The 15,061-nt window shown below is 39.0% G+C and overlaps 3 protein-coding genes across 4 annotated transcripts in view; 1 reads left to right on the top strand and 2 right to left on the bottom strand.

The window, feature by feature from the left end:
- The window catches only part of LOC118287104 (testican-2-like), a 35,848-nt gene extending 33,388 nt beyond the window's left edge, over positions 1–2,460 (top strand). The window contains exon 11 of the mRNA XM_035611904.2: positions 225–2,460. Within this exon, the coding sequence (XP_035467797.1) occupies positions 225–370 (146 nt within the window). The 3' untranslated portion in view covers positions 371–2,460. The remainder of the gene's footprint in view (positions 1–224) is intronic.
- A 2,170-nt stretch (positions 2,461–4,630) lies between these two features.
- sar1aa (secretion associated, Ras related GTPase 1Aa) lies at positions 4,631–9,115 on the bottom strand. Of its 2 annotated transcripts, none has more exons than XM_035611907.2 (7): positions 8,990–9,115; positions 7,877–7,949; positions 7,531–7,650; positions 7,108–7,173; positions 6,319–6,422; positions 6,068–6,199; positions 4,631–5,919 (listed from the first exon to the last, which is right to left on the bottom strand). In XM_035611907.2, the coding sequence occupies exons 2-7, from the start codon at positions 7,932–7,934 to the stop codon at positions 5,803–5,805; spliced, it is 597 nt and encodes a 198-aa protein (XP_035467800.1). In that variant the 5' UTR covers positions 7,935–7,949; positions 8,990–9,115; the 3' UTR covers positions 4,631–5,802. The 2 variants fall into 2 exon arrangements, with proteins under 2 accessions (XP_035467800.1, XP_047183683.1); XM_047327727.1 differs by lacking the exon at positions 8,990–9,115 and adding an exon at positions 8,576–8,642.
- A 940-nt stretch (positions 9,116–10,055) lies between these two features.
- Positions 10,056–13,430, bottom strand: ppa1a (inorganic pyrophosphatase 1a). Its single transcript, XM_035612547.2, has 11 exons — positions 13,170–13,430; positions 12,906–12,970; positions 12,378–12,431; positions 11,909–12,028; positions 11,729–11,815; positions 11,513–11,639; positions 11,296–11,423; positions 10,994–11,079; positions 10,768–10,837; positions 10,408–10,447; positions 10,056–10,319 (listed from the first exon to the last, which is right to left on the bottom strand). Exons 1-11 carry the CDS (start codon positions 13,228–13,230, stop codon positions 10,291–10,293), a joined length of 867 nt encoding a protein of 288 aa, XP_035468440.1. The 5' UTR covers positions 13,231–13,430; the 3' UTR covers positions 10,056–10,290.
- Positions 13,431–15,061: the final 1,631 nt, after the last annotated feature.

Below are 15,061 nucleotides of genomic sequence, written 5' to 3'. Positions count from 1 at the left end.
TTGTGAATTAGTCTCTCAATTATTATTTTTGATTAATCATTAAATCTTTTTAAAATTGTAATTTATCCATCACACATCAATAATTGTGAAAAATGCCCATTTCAAGTTGTCAAAGCCCAAGAGGTTAAAACAAATGAAAGATGTTTTGCATTTTATGTGTAACCTTTATTCGCCGTCAATCAACTAATTGTTTCCGTCACTGATGCATTTACCCTTTCTCCCAGATGAAGTGGCCGGATATTCCGGAGATTTTGGGAGCGGGGTGGGATGGGAGGATGAAGAGGAGAAGGAGGCAGAGGACAACGGTGAGGAGGCAGAAGAGGAGGAGGAGGAGGAGGGCGAGGCGGACGACGGAGGGTACATCTGGTAGAAGTGTCTGACCCCGCGCAGAGAGCCGAGTCACAGCCGCTGGCCTGAAAATCGACAGGGTTGGCTCTCTCCTCACAGCTAAAGATTTTGGGATTGGACTGGGCATGGAATTATGTATCATCCTGGTGGGGTATGTGTGTTACTGAGCAGGTCCAGGGATGAGATGATGACCCGTTTTTTTTTGTCTTAGATATGTGTAATTGCTTCATTCTCCCCTCTGTCCTTTGAGCCCCAGAGCTTTTTGTTTTGCCGCCCTGACGAGCAGGATCCACCGACGACTGCGCCATAGGTAGCTAAAAGGCCGTCAGAATTCCTATCTCGTCCGACCGCCATCTATGCATATAGAGATTACCAGTAATTTTGTATCGTGTGAACAACTGCTTGAGTGTTAGAGCTGCCGTCGAAAAACTGGAATGACAAGGGATCAGAGTTTAAAAGGAATAGTTTGACATTTTGGGAGATAAGCTTGTTTGCAGAGAGGTAGATGGGCAGGCTGATCCCACTCTCGTGGCAGGAAGTTCAGATTGGAAACGGGCAAACGGTTGCCTCCCTGAGAGCAAAATTAAACTTTTGGCTCGACATATGCCCGCGTCCTCGGCCCAAGTTAGGCCTGTACACTTTTGCATCTGGGCTGTGGTTCTCCAGTGTCCGTCGACCGCCAGGAAGACCTCCTGACTGTGCAATAGGAAGAAGCAGGTCGGAATGGAGCCGGGAAACTGTGCATACGTTCACCCAGAAGAAACACAAATATGTGTATCCTCCGAATTATTTTTGCTGTCTGGGCTGCGGTCCAAAGACTGGAAATAAAATAAAAAATCTGCCTATCAAAACCTGCAACGCTTATTAAAACATCTTATGTATCATTTGTTTACTCTGTACAAAAACCACAGTGCAATGTTTTTTTCTATGAAGCATATTGTGGCGGACTATCCAGAAATCCACTGTGCCGGGGTAAGAAACAACACCCTGTAAAAAAAAAGAAGAAGAAGCTCTCTGTCGTTTTGCATGGATCAAACCAATGAAATCTAAAGTCTCAGCCTGATGTTTGCTCCACGCTTCCAGTCTTTGAATGACTGTGACGGATATTTTGGGAATAACGCCGCGTTAGATGGCAGAGTGAGAACAATGTGACAAACCTACAGTTCTAACCTGGCAGACACACACAGTTAGAGACTAGCTGGGGAACAAAGTGGAGCGTTTCAAGTTTGAAGAGTCAGATATTTTTTTCCTCGGGAGTTGGTAGAGAACAAAACCAGAGCGAAAAGAGAATCGCTGGATTTATATTCATCGAGTGAACAGGAACATGACCCCAAATATGACTCTCCACAGCTTCTGAATGTGTAAATATGCAACTGAGATGATGATCGTGTTCACAAATTGTTTCTGCGAGTGGCCCGAGAGGATAAATCGATCTCTCGTTGCAGGTTTAGGTGGCACCGATCTTCTCCCCGGTGAGGCAAATGAGCCCGTCGCCCAAAATGTCAAACCTGCTCCTTTGAAAACCGTTCAGTGCAATGTGTCATGTGTTTCTAAACTGACTTTGTATATAAACTCAGTGTAAATTATCTGTGAGGAAAGCGGAGGGGATTTCAGGTTATTAGGGTTTCAAGATACCTTTATGATAAAAAAGGTGCGCCGCAGCTCATAGCAGTTTTCAAATCTCATTTAGGCAGACACACGCAACTATACAGGACCTAATATATTTCCAGTCGGATTACTTTTAATGAAAACCCATAGAACAAGTAGAAACCACTGATCACTGTCCTCTGCTTACTGAAATCATGTCCAAGAATGTGGCACAACTGCGTTTCACTCTTGAGTTTGCAACTTGAAAATCTGTACTTTGTGTTTATTTGAAAAAACAAAAGAAATACGTGTGCATTACTTGAAGTTCTGTGTGTATACTTGAATTCACATTGTAATTTTCTTTTTTCTATGAGAGTACTGTTGCCATGTCTTCATCCGTGCTTATCGATAGGCCAGACATTTGGTTGTTTTTAGTATTGCATGTTAGTAAATAAGAATGTAATTCTAGGCTGAGCACTTTACTAATAAAGGCACTGGAGCCAATAAGCTGCGTGTTGATTTCAATCTTGTCTTCCTCTATTTCAGGGTGGAAATTTATCATCCAGGGAGAAATTGGGTTTTTCGTGGCTACTGTGCCATGAAGTGAAACACCATTACCCTTTGTACAGAAGGGAGCGCTGTGCCTAGGTGGGGTAATTCAATTAATTATTTACTAGCAGGTTATTTTGTCCTCACTTTGGTCTGGAGAGGATATGTATCTGTAAACAGCAGCTTTTTTCCCCCCTTTTTTTATCATAGCAGATTGATATTTTAAATTTAGCTTGAATATGAATATTTCGGAGCTACTTTCTCATGACCTTTGGCTCCCACACCTGCTGCATTGATTGCTGAAGATCTGTACAGCTCCAGCCGGTTACATCCGCAATTACATCTGATTGTGTTTAACAAGGAGTTCACAAAAATCCCATTTCATCATCATCATCATCATCATCATCATCATCATCATCGACAATCATGGGGCCGGCAGTGGAATAAAAACAACAGAAGGGTGGAAGCTCCCTGGCTCCCTTTTCTTCCAGCCCAGACAAACAGATGTTTGTTGGGGTTATTTTGGTGCTGAGCTGCCACCTCACGCTCGAAGAAGGAGTTACAGCAGGGTGGCTGCCAAAAGCCACTGAACGAGCACAGTGTCAAAGACAACACCGCAACAAGGGACGCGGAGGATAAATCATGCAATGAATGGGCCTTTTTAAATATACTACAGTCAACAAATCAAATCCAGAATTACAACCTGCAACCTCTCGTAAATATGAGATACACAGAAAGGATACAGGCTCCTCCACATGTTAAATCAATAATAGCTGTCCACTACAAACTGAAAGCCCACTGTGTCAAATTCCCATGAAAAGTTGACCTTTTGGAGATTCAAACGTTTCAGTGAATCAAATACATGGCACATGGGAAGACTAGGAAGTGGGATAGTGACCTCAAAATTTAACTGAAATACAGTAGTTGAGTGAAATGTATTTATACCAACAGCAATAATAACATTTGCACAACTATATTACCAAGTTATTCATAGTTGGACAACAACTTGTACTAGGCCTCAGACACGATCTTGATCCGACCTGCAGAGTCATCAAACCACAGATATGAGTAGGGGCCTGACCTCACTTCATTTAAAAACCAGCAGTAAAATCTGGGGTATTGACTGATCTGTCACGGTGGTCGCTTTGTGTCATGTTAGAAACCTATAGGAGAAATGCTCTGCATAGCTTAGTTTGTTTACTGTTTGTTAACTTTTTATTTACATACATGTGGGTACATTTATATATAAAATATATATATATATATATATATATATATATATATATATATATATGTATATAAATAAATATGCGTATGTGTGAATATGTATGGATGTGATTAGTAACATTTATACTTGCACTTACCTTGTAGGCATGTACAAAGGCATCGTGTTTGCTCCTCAGGTGAAGAATAACACATTTTAAAACATTTTGTCAAAATGTATAAAGATTGACTGCAAAAACAGAAATGTTTATTCTTTACTAGCTCTGCCTGAAGAGGGAATATGAACATATGACAAACACTGCAATCGGAAATAAAAAAATTTGTTAAAAAGCCCAGATTAGTCTATAAAAGGTTTATTTTATTACAACAGCTCATCACATCGACCAGACGACTTCACATCTGGATGTTCTCATTTGAGCTGAAACTATTTTCACAGATAATTAAAATATTTCATATATATCATTCAAGTTATAGTCAGTTATAAATAGCTAAGAGTACTTTGTGATTGGGCATTTACTGTACAAACATTTACATCTGTATTATACATAATTTACAGGACGAGGAGTATAGAAGATTAAAAACGTTTACCAGTAAACAAGAGATGGGGCCCAGTGATCACATGCATCTGTCCATCATTAACTATTTCCAACTTTTTAATAATGGAGGATACACATTTAAACAAATCATTGTAAACAAACAAATCACTCAAAGAAACAAAAACAATTTCATAGTATCCGGAATAACATTAGAATATTAATATTACAGGCGAGCATATTAATGTTGGCAAATGCACTCTCATATCTTGTCAGATAGTCAAAAAGTGCATTTCCTGCTGTTAATGTTGAACAGCCTACATGCAGATTACATTATACATATATATATATATATATATATATATATATATATATATATATATATATATATATATATATATATATTAGGCTCTAATATTAAAAAACCTGAAAATTGCCACTAACTTATGTCTCATTTAAAATGTTGCTGACTCAAAATTGTAAAACTGGAACCAAAAGCCGTGCAGAGATTTGAGACACTGTGTTTTATGCAGTACCAGTGAATATTTCTTGAAAAGATGAACAGACTCAGGACTATGTATAATCTTTCCTGCTGTCAGATGCAGTGGAGTGAAGTCTCTGCCACAGTACAGTTGTTCCTTCTTCTTTTGCTTCCCTGACATTTCAAGAGCAGCTCATTCCCACTGCCTCCGCGCTTTAATAAAGCAACGGCAGCCACTCAAAGCCGTAGACATTCTGTACGAAGCTCCCAAAGTCAAGAGATAATAAAGACTCTTTTTCTCTTTCGGTCCGACCAGCTCACTTCAACTTAGCTGCCTTCACTTTGGCTCAACACATGTCAGAGTGGAGATAAACAAGCCAATTCTCCACCAGGACACTGAAAAGTGAGCAGCACATTAATCACAACACGCTCATCAGTCAGCTGCTCAACTTGTTTACGTCATCGTGTCAGCCTTTATTCGTGGGACGTTTTCTCCTTTTTTAGCACTCCTAAAGGGGATTTGCGTTATTAGAAGAAATCTTTTTGTTGAAGTTCAATCTCTCTCCCTGCTAAAAAAAAGTAATTAGCGAACCTCTTTGGCTAAATTCTTTGAAGGCGGTTGCTGCGAACCATTAGATCAAATAAACTAAATTAGTTGTTTGTGTAATTATCGGCTTTAAAATCTGAACCTGACCATCTGATGTCAGAAGAGCAATAATCTAGTTACCACCTTAAACTTCATCTCTCACTTCCGCATAAATTCTATCTCAAGCTATTGAATAATAAATAAAGCAAAACTGTCTTCAATGTCTTCTGCACACGTACAGTTCTGTAATCGGCTATGACGTAATCTAATAAACATGCCACGCAATTGGACAACCCTCACATCAACTCTTAGAACACGTAGGACAGTTCACCACAAACCGCTTTTAAAAGTTTGCATAGGAACCTTTAAACCCTGAATAAATGATTTTGAAATTTGGGCTGATTGACATTGGCGAAGAGACGTTCGCTGGCAAAGATACAAATTCTTTGTCAAGAAGAATCCCTCCCGGTCGGCGCTTCAGTCCCGCAAGAGTGTCAGTCGATGTACTGCGATAACCATCTGAAACCTTCCCCGTAGCCTTGTCTCTTTAACACGCTGCACATGAAGATCTCCAGCGGTCGAATGCTCAGCTCCTTCAAAGACACATTTCCCTGTTGGTCACAATAAAGATTGATGTGGACGACAGTCATCAGGCCCACAGGACATCTTTCCCACACACACACACACACACACACACACACACACACACACATAAAGGGATCATGTTATCTCGGAGAATTAAAAAGATAAGTGGCTGACCTTTCCTGTGACTTGACCATCAAGAGCAAAAGCTCCGCGGAGTCCTTCTTCGCTGATGGCCTCTGGACGGTCGATCTTATTACCCAACACCAACACCGGCACGTTACCTATGGTTTCATCTCCTAGGAGGGCCTGGAAGTACAAGAGTGGCACAACCCTCCTCATAAATCCACTGTTCACAGACAACGGTCAGTACTGCGCGACGTGTTGTGACGTAGAACAGCTTTTATAACTGCAATGGTTGATCTCACATCGAGTTCAGTCTTGGATTCTTGGAGTCTGTCATGATCTGCGCAGTCTACGAGGAAGACGACTCCGTTCACAGCCGGCAGGTAGTTCTTCCACACTCTCCGTGCTTCAAAGAAAGGAGAGGCACTGAATTGATCGTCCTTGCAGCAGCTCATTGACAGGGAAAGTCACTTTCAGCTTGTAATGAAGCAAGTTTGGTTGCGTCTGTAAATATAGTGGTACAATTAACTGATAACTAACTAAATACACACAAGTATATTCAATAACTCAGGCTAATTGGAAATCTAGTCAGGTTGAACCTTGGTCCTGGGAATTATGTGGAGTCACCAACATCTAGGAAATAATAGCAAGGTGCAAAGATTAATTCTTCCATTCATATTAAACTAATAGATTAACACTGTCTTTTTTTCATGTTTATCTTTAGCAGCGCATCCTGTCTTTAAATTTCTCTTCAAACGGGCTCAAAGAAGCTGAATTTCTGTTGATCTGCACCTCCTAAGAAAAATGTAATTGCACATAATCACCACTGGGACTACAGCGACACAGAGTGGCGGCCACAAGAACACCATTAACATAAATCACTACTGATCTGAGGACAACATGGAGTAAGTTGAACAAAGGCTCTGCGTCTTTTTCACATAAGAGATTTTGACTGATCATAGTGAGGTCATGTGTAAATAATAAAATGAATGATTAAATTACATTTAGTAGTAACAAAAGAAATTACAAAAACCAGACACAATGACTGTTATTTTAATCATGTGTAATATTGTCAAAAATGAAGATCTCACCTTGTACGTGTCCTCCCAGATCAAATGTAGTAAATGTCATGCCACCAATTGTCAGCTCCTCAGAGGCTTTGTGGGGGGGGAAATGCTTTTTTAAAATTTTACCTGCACTGTAAGAGCAGGGCTGGGAATCATGGGATTACTCACGCAGTACTGTCATGACACTATTACGTCAATAATAAGGAGTGTAAGAGAATCTACCCTATGATACAAAATAAAATGACTATAGCTAAGGAGGAAAAAACAAACCTTTAAATGAGAGAAACGTTTTTAATATTTTAAAAAGAAGTTATCTAACATTTTCAGAGGAAGCAAAATGATACAACTTCTTATCTACTATATTAGAATCCTGACTAACACAGGCAAAAACTGTAAAAACACACCATCCAAGTACTATCCACACACAGTATAGTATATATCCCTTACTTGGATGCAGTGTCGGTACATGTTGGCCGAGTCGGTCATCTTTCAACATGTGCAGCAGCGTTGTTTTACCAGCATTGTCCAGGCCCAAGAAAACCAGCTTCCCATTCTTCTTGTACAGACCTGGAACAAATGAAAAAACATGGTCATTTTATACCTCTACTTCATGAAAATTTGACGTTATATATAAATACTTTGCAGTCAAACTATGTATTAGTTTATGTCTTCTTTTGACCTAGCACCGACTGGACACATTCGACATTTACATACCGGTTACATGTCTATAATTCATCACTGTAAACTGTAGGTGTTGCTGTTTAGTCATTTAAGACATTCAGACGTTACTTACCTAAAAACTGTAAAACACTACTAAAGCCCCTGTAGATCCAGTCGATTAAAAATGACATCTCGTTGTTCTTTGCCTGAAACAAAAAAACAATAAAACTACATAATACTGGACTGAGAAAAACAAAACAAAGGTCTGTCATGCAAAACTTAACTAGACACAATTTTTTTTTTTTTTTAAATCGAACGCTCTTTTTAGTATTTGTTTTAGTGAGAAATGTCAAACATTTGCTGATTTCATCGTCTCATATATAAGGAGTTGTTTTCTTTGCCACACACGAGTAAAGCTGAAGATCTTCAGATTTTTTGAGTGCTGGTCAGACAAAACAAGACATCTGATGATGATCTGATGTCACTGGTCTGTGGGAGATTATAACAAGAATTTCATTTTTCTTTAATAAAAAAAAAGGAACAATTAGTTCAAGCCCCAGTCTGCAACAAATACTATCGTAGCGAAACGTATTATTTACAACAATCAGCTGTTGACATTGTGTCAGGAATGTAAGAACCTTCTACAGAAATTGTACAGATTATTGATTACATTGAATTACATGACATCACACAGGTGTTCATATCTTCTGACGTACAGTAGCTGTCTGAGACACAACACTGTAACTCCACCCACAGGTGTAGCAGGTGACTAGCGTAAAGATCATAGTTTGATATGAGGTTGTTATGGGTTAAACTTAGTGCCTCCAAACACCTGTGCTCGTTATCATCTGTCTGTGAGGGATCCAGCTGACATGACTGCTATCCTCGTGTAACATCGCTCCTGTTCCCTGTTTGCTGCGTAGTAAAAAAAAATACAGATGCAACCTTCAGCAGTCTGAAGTTTCTTTCTTTACTCTTTACAAACACAACAGTATGAGCAGACATCTGTCTTCTAGGCTCGTTTCGCGTTATTTACACGCGCACACGCGCGCGCGCGCGTAACTCTCCCGGTTAGCATTAGCATGTTAGCTGACGATAAACCCCTCGGGTACTTCCTGGATGTCGCCCTCACGTGCCTCAGGACAACGTTTGACAACGAGACAGCTCGTGGTTAACAGGTGTTGGCGGCGAAGCGTGCTGTTATGTCGCATTGTAATGTATGCTTCAGGTTGTTTGGATCATTTACCTGTCGGCACTGCGCAGCGAGCGGCGGCTCGGGTCAGTGGTCTCCTTGGATACGGTCGGTCGGAGGTCTTCTTCGCGTCTTACCAACAGACGTCTGCTTTGTTGCGTCAGCGCCCCCTCTTGACGAATAACGGTAAATGGTCACGGTCAACAAAATTTCCAATATTTCTCTGCAAATGATAGAGCTACAGACTTTCTATAGACCATACTGATTAAAAAATGTATTCCCCCCTTATAAGATATCATTTGATAAGTGACAGCAGAAGCCACACACACACACACGTCTTTTTATATCTTTTTTTAATACAGATATGTGACCTGAAAACCATTATTGTTGGAATTATGATTTTAATTGTCTGTGATTTGTATGTTTTTGTGAAATCACTTTGTGATTTAAAAGGTAGCACTTTTGTCGATCAAAAAATAATTTATGATCATATGGTATTAATGATGTCATCATAACGTCAATGTGAGATGTCAGAATAGTGTAGTAATGCATTCACTTTCGCGACCAATAAGATCATGATCTAGGGGCTTATTTATCACAGTTTTTTGTTATCAAATGGTAATAAATGGCGTCATGATTAAATCATTATGAATAGCCATCATAAAAATATTAGATATTTATCATTATTAAATTAAATAACATTAGACATATATTCAACATAATAAGATTACATTGTATTTGAATTAACAACACAACGCCCGCAGGGCTAATATAACATTCAAGTTTTTGTTTAATTACAGCCTACAGAAGCATCCAGTGGCTTTTACAGTCAAGGACTTAAACCAGTCATTTGTACTGTTAAGGATATTAAACCGGAAATATAATTCATTCAAATTTCATGTTAAATTAAATGGCAATGTGCCATTCATTGTCCGTCCACAGGACTTACTGGACAATGGAGGATTGTTAGAAAGAAATGTGTGCCTTTTTCTTCTCGTCTGTCTTTTCCCACCAGGGCACCATTATCCTCTTCAGATCAATACTGTGCAAGTAAAGTCATGTCTAAATGATAACGATAATATGTAATAGTGGAAATAAAATCAATACAATACACGACAACCAAGGTTTTAGTGTGATTTATTAGAGTTCTGTCAAGCCTGAACGTATTGGGCTACTGTCTTACAACAAGATTGATGAAAATAGCATATAGATGCTTTCATTTGGACTAAATATTACACACAATCACACAAACAAGCAGTTTTGAAAATAACAACAAAAAGTGTGAACAAAAAGCAGGGGAAACATGACGTCCAATAAAAATCACATCTTCATGCTTCTGCCTGGGGTTTTCCTTTTTACTTTTCATAGTAGAACCAGTTGTCGACTGAAAAAAAAATTAAGCATATGTGATTTTTCTAAAGTAACAACACAGATTGGCTGCAATTCAACATAAAAATGCATCAAACACCCACCTGAACTTGGAATAGGATCTTCAGGCCCAGAAGCGCATGTCTGGAAGGGTTAGCAAATCATTAAATTATGTTATTTTTGCTTTACAAATGCACTTTAGATGTCCGTGAGAAATATTTAAGACTCATTTAATGTTTTCAGAAATTGTATTGTACATATCTTGGGAGGCTGTTATTATTGCTCAACTTGAACTAAAACACAGGACCTGGATGTGGATCAGTCGACGCCTTCAGAATTTTTTCTGGCGCTTCCATAATGAAAATCTGTTTTTGTCTTAGGGCTATCTGATTATCATCTTTATTCTCTTCATGGTTGCAGAATTTTAGGCTATTAACGTGGACGTAAAAAGAAAATAGACTTACAGACTCAACCACAGCATCTGCGTCCCCAGCGGAGCAGCAGAACGGACTGTCCAAGACATTGGTGTTCATGCTGACACAAGAGAGAGGTGAAACAACGGAGACAACTACAGCTTTAAAAGTGTAAGGGACCAACAAAGGCTTATATTCAGAATGTCAGGAAATATTGCTAATATAGTTTGTCACACACAAATCATACTGTTTTCATTATTGAGCATGAACTGCTCACCAATTTAACTCGCCAGCACCAGTTTTCTTAGAGATCAGTGCCTTCCAAAACTCATGGGTGCTCTTAACAGTTTCAATGGCAAAGTCCTGGAAAACATAACATATTTTCTTCATATGAATCCAACTTGAAAGCATCAGTACACAAGGAAAAATGTAATAACATTTATATAGACTTAGATATGAAAACATTTAATAACACATTATTATAAATTTTATAAAAGTTTTGCTTTGTCATTTGCATCTACATTTAACATGTCGCAGAGGAAATGTCGAGATTCAATGCTGTGAACCAAAAGTGTTTACCCTGTCCTTGAACTCTCCATTGAAAGCAAACTGGTTTTCAGGTTTCCCATCTGGGACTTTATATCTTTTGAACCAATCAACCGTTGCCTCCAGATATCCAGGCTTAAGTTTTCTCACATCATCGATATCTGCAACCAATCAACAAAGGACTAGACTAAATACAAAGTAAACTGAATAAATCTTTATAGTGAAATTATTATTTATTTATTATTCCTACTGTTAAAGTCGCCGGCTTCAGGGTCCTCAGTATTGATCACAATGACCTTCCAGTCTGTTTCGCCCTCATCGATCAAAGCCAGAGTTCCCAAAACCTTCACTTTGATTATCTCTCCTCGTGAGCACACCTGGGAATCGAAGACACGCCTTTGAAAAACCTGCAAAACAGTGTATTTAATTCCTGTGAGCTCAACACCCACAAAGCTTTTTTCAGTACCTTATTTCCTATGTCACATATGTCAATAGGATCATTGTCTCCACAGCATCCTGTGTCACTGTCCTGGTGGTTGGGGTCTTCCCACGTCTGTCAACAAGGGGAACCAAAAAAACATGCTTTGATGGAGCAGAGACATGATTTGATTTGCTGTTATTTAAATATGGCCTGAGTTGTCCCTGCCTGAGGAATAGCTCCGTAATTCCAGATGTAACCTTTGTGAGGAAACACGTTGGCCACATAGCGAAGATTCCCCTTCTTCATATCTTGTTTCAATGGATTCAACGCATCCTTTGTGGCAATCTGAGACACAGGCACAAAGCACAAAATGAAAATCAGAAGAAAAGACTGACACACTGTACTGTGGTCACTGTATTACAAAAAAAACGGGTCCATATGAATAAAAAAAGGAAAATGACAGTTGCTGTAATTATGTGACTTTCACAGTTATGATCTATAAAATGGGTTGTTGCAGTCAGATAATTGATTGCGCAATCGTACGAATATGAAAGAACATGGTTTTGTATAACTGATTTAAATATGATTTGCCTCAAATTTGATAAGACTGTGTCATTTATGAAATTAATTCTAAGGGAGAAGATGCAGTAAATATTAATAAATTGCCAAAATATGTAAACATTTTATAATATACCTCCATCTTTGCATTTGTCCATCTCGGAACCTCCACAACAGCATGAAAAATATTCTGAAAGATGATCAAAAATGCAGGGGTGTTATCTTTCTTGTTTTAGATACATTTCTCAGAAACATATTTAGTCTTGCATAGCATTGATTACAAATTTAAAGACACACCGGAGCATCGCAGCACTATATATTTTTTCAAGGCCAAAACCCAAAAAGCTGAAAGGAGTAGCTGCTATTAAGTATTAAAAAAACAGCTAAACCACCATTTATGAGCAGTGAGGCCGTGTAAGTTTGAAAGTGGTTGCAGAGAAACACTTTACTTGTGTCAGTCTACTCTACACCAAAGCCGTGAGAAGCAACAGCTGCTCCAAAAAATAAAAGAGAAAGAAACACAAAACCGTATCCTATTGTACATGTAGAGGTATAACCCTCAGATTGTGAACCTCATATGGTTCGTGTCCGGCTGTTTTTTTTTTTCCAAGAGTCTAACAGAAGTCTTTAACTCCTGCAGAATCAACAGACACGTGATGCTCACCTCTGCTTCATTCGCGTAGATGGGTATGTCATGGAACGGAGAGATGTATTTACCCTCAGCGTTTTCTATATAAAGGGGAATACATGAATTTAAGCTCTTGTTTATTGGCGCAAATGAAAACTCAAGACGGCAGTCAGCTAAAAACACAAGTCATCACTTCATCAGAGTACATTTTCTACCTGTCAGATAAGCTTCTATTACAATATCACAATCCACTATCTTCCTCCAAGACACAAACTAGTTCGTTCAAAGAGGCATGCTTACTGAAGAACACCCTGTAGTCCTGGGTGTTCGGCCTGCCCCGCTCCTCAGTGGTGAAGCTCATGTCTGTTGTTGGTTTCTCCCTGTGCAGTATATACGTGTGTGTGCGCTAATTCAGGAGCACTAAGCGGCTCCTGACTGACGGGCAGTCGTTGAGGCAGGGGAGCGCACATGCGCACTGCGTAAAGCCAAGGTTAGAGGCCCGACAACGGCCTGCGTGTGACATCGGGGATGCTGTGCGAGGGCTGGAGGGGCCGGACGACAGAGCCGCGTGGCCTCCCACTGTCTCTTTACCGTCACTGAATTCTCATCACATCCACTATTGGCCTCTGCAGCCAACACGAGGGAGCACATTTCTCAAGAATAGCAATCAACAGATAATCCTTGCTCATTACCACTTCCCTATGCCGCAGCATGGACGTGAGGTTTCTGAAGTGACTCGTTTGTTTCATGTCCCCGCAGTAGAGCTGAGGCCCCTGTGGGTCCTTTTTAGACAAAAAAAACAAACAAACAGATGGAGCTGACTGGTGTTAGCCGTAAACCAATTAACAAAGCAGGATTAGCGGGTGTGCCCGTGTCGTGACTTCTTGCCTCCCGAGTTTCACTGCAACTATTTGATAACACACTTACAGGACTGCTTTTAGAAACAAGTCTGTACAACAAATACTTAACGTATCTCCGGTTACTCTGAATGAGATAGCTGGGTATTTTTAATGGGAGGCTACTAGAGTACCAAAACTGAGTGAATCTGTTGAATTTAAAAAATATATTTTTAGAATTTTTATATCAAAATCAAACATTATAATAATGATAATAATAATACATTTCATTCATAGAGCACTTTTCATTGCTAAAAGCAATCTCAAAGTGCTACAGAGTAGAAACAAGATAAAAGAAGGTTTAAAAAGAAAAGAAAAACAACGTTGGAAGAAATTTTTTTTTAGGGGAATGCTTGTTTAAAAGGAAAGCTGTACCACCTGTGAAATAGATTAATACAATTCATAATTTTGTATAGCTACTTTAGCAACTATAAGCTATTCTCTTCAAAAGCTACTAGCTACTATAAAGCTGCTATAGCTACTACTGTATTTGCTGCTAGCTACTATAGCTGCTATACAGTAGCTACTATTAGCGAGAAAAGCTAATTAACTTTACATTTTTTGCAGCTTTACAGTCAAAGGAGGAAAAACAATTACTCTTAAATGCTTCTTTTATTGTTATACTAATATTATACTAAATACTTAGGATGATGATTTTTATCATATGATCATAATTTACACAACACCTACAACAACTTTGGCCTGTCAATGTGCAGTGCTTTCATTATATGAAGATCAAATGATTTGGAAATGAGCTATTCATTTGGAGAAATTGATCAGTATTTAGTGCAACTAGAAAAATCCTATTTACAGAAAAATGGTCATTAAGCAAACCATGATAGTAAGCCTGCAGTCAGCCCAAACACCAGCTTCAGTGATCCAGACTCTGCAGTGCAGCTATTTAAAGAAGGTCTGGAAAGTAAAAATACTTTGGACCAGTTTCTGTCATCTGCAGCCTCCACTACAGATGGAGGATTTAAAGAGCTCTGTGGTGACCAGGTAGTTTCAGAATAAAACCTTTTGCTGGTCACTCAGATCTATACAGCCATCTTGAAGAACAAGCATAATGAATTTCTGGTTAACAATTTCGTCATCATAAAACACTGAACACGATGTTGATTCTCAGGAAACCTTACTCTGGTTCACTGAGCACCACAGTGGTTGTTTCCAAATTCCTTATGAATTCTCCTTGAAATCTTACCTTGAACATATGATGTTTTTCTTAGGGGTCAATGAAAAGTGGTTAGGGAAAGGTGTTTTATTTTTCACATGGGAGAGTTTTGCCTTCAAGGCTTT

Source organism: Scophthalmus maximus, chromosome 16, assembly GCF_022379125.1.
Source record: "Scophthalmus maximus strain ysfricsl-2021 chromosome 16, ASM2237912v1, whole genome shotgun sequence".
Lineage (NCBI taxonomy): Eukaryota > Metazoa > Chordata > Actinopteri > Pleuronectiformes > Scophthalmidae > Scophthalmus > Scophthalmus maximus.
This window is presented reverse-complemented; position numbering and strand designations above follow the sequence as displayed.

Bases quoted from the DNA above. Each gene is read 5' to 3' on its own strand.
- sar1aa (XM_035611907.2), bottom strand. From the start codon at position 7,934: ATGTCATTTTTAATCGACTGGATCTACAGGGGCTTTAGTAGTGTTTTA. The intron at 7,174-7,530 runs GTAAGGGATATA...CCCCCCACAAAG, and splicing joins TGTACCGACACTGCATCCAA to CCTCTGAGGAGCTGACAATT. The intron at 6,423-7,107 runs GTGAGATCTTCA...CTTTCTTTGAAG, and splicing joins TCTGGGAGGACACGTACAAG to CACGGAGAGTGTGGAAGAAC.
- ppa1a (XM_035612547.2), bottom strand. From the start codon at position 13,230: ATGAGCTTCACCACTGAGGAGCGGGGCAGGCCGAACACCCAGGACTAC. The intron at 11,640-11,728 runs GTACTGAAAAAA...TTCGATTCCCAG, and splicing joins TATGTGACATAGGAAATAAG to GTGTGCTCACGAGGAGAGAT. The intron at 10,320-10,407 runs GTGGGTGTTTGA...TTTTTTTTTCAG, and splicing joins AGATCCTATTCCAAGTTCAG to TCGACAACTGGTTCTACTAT.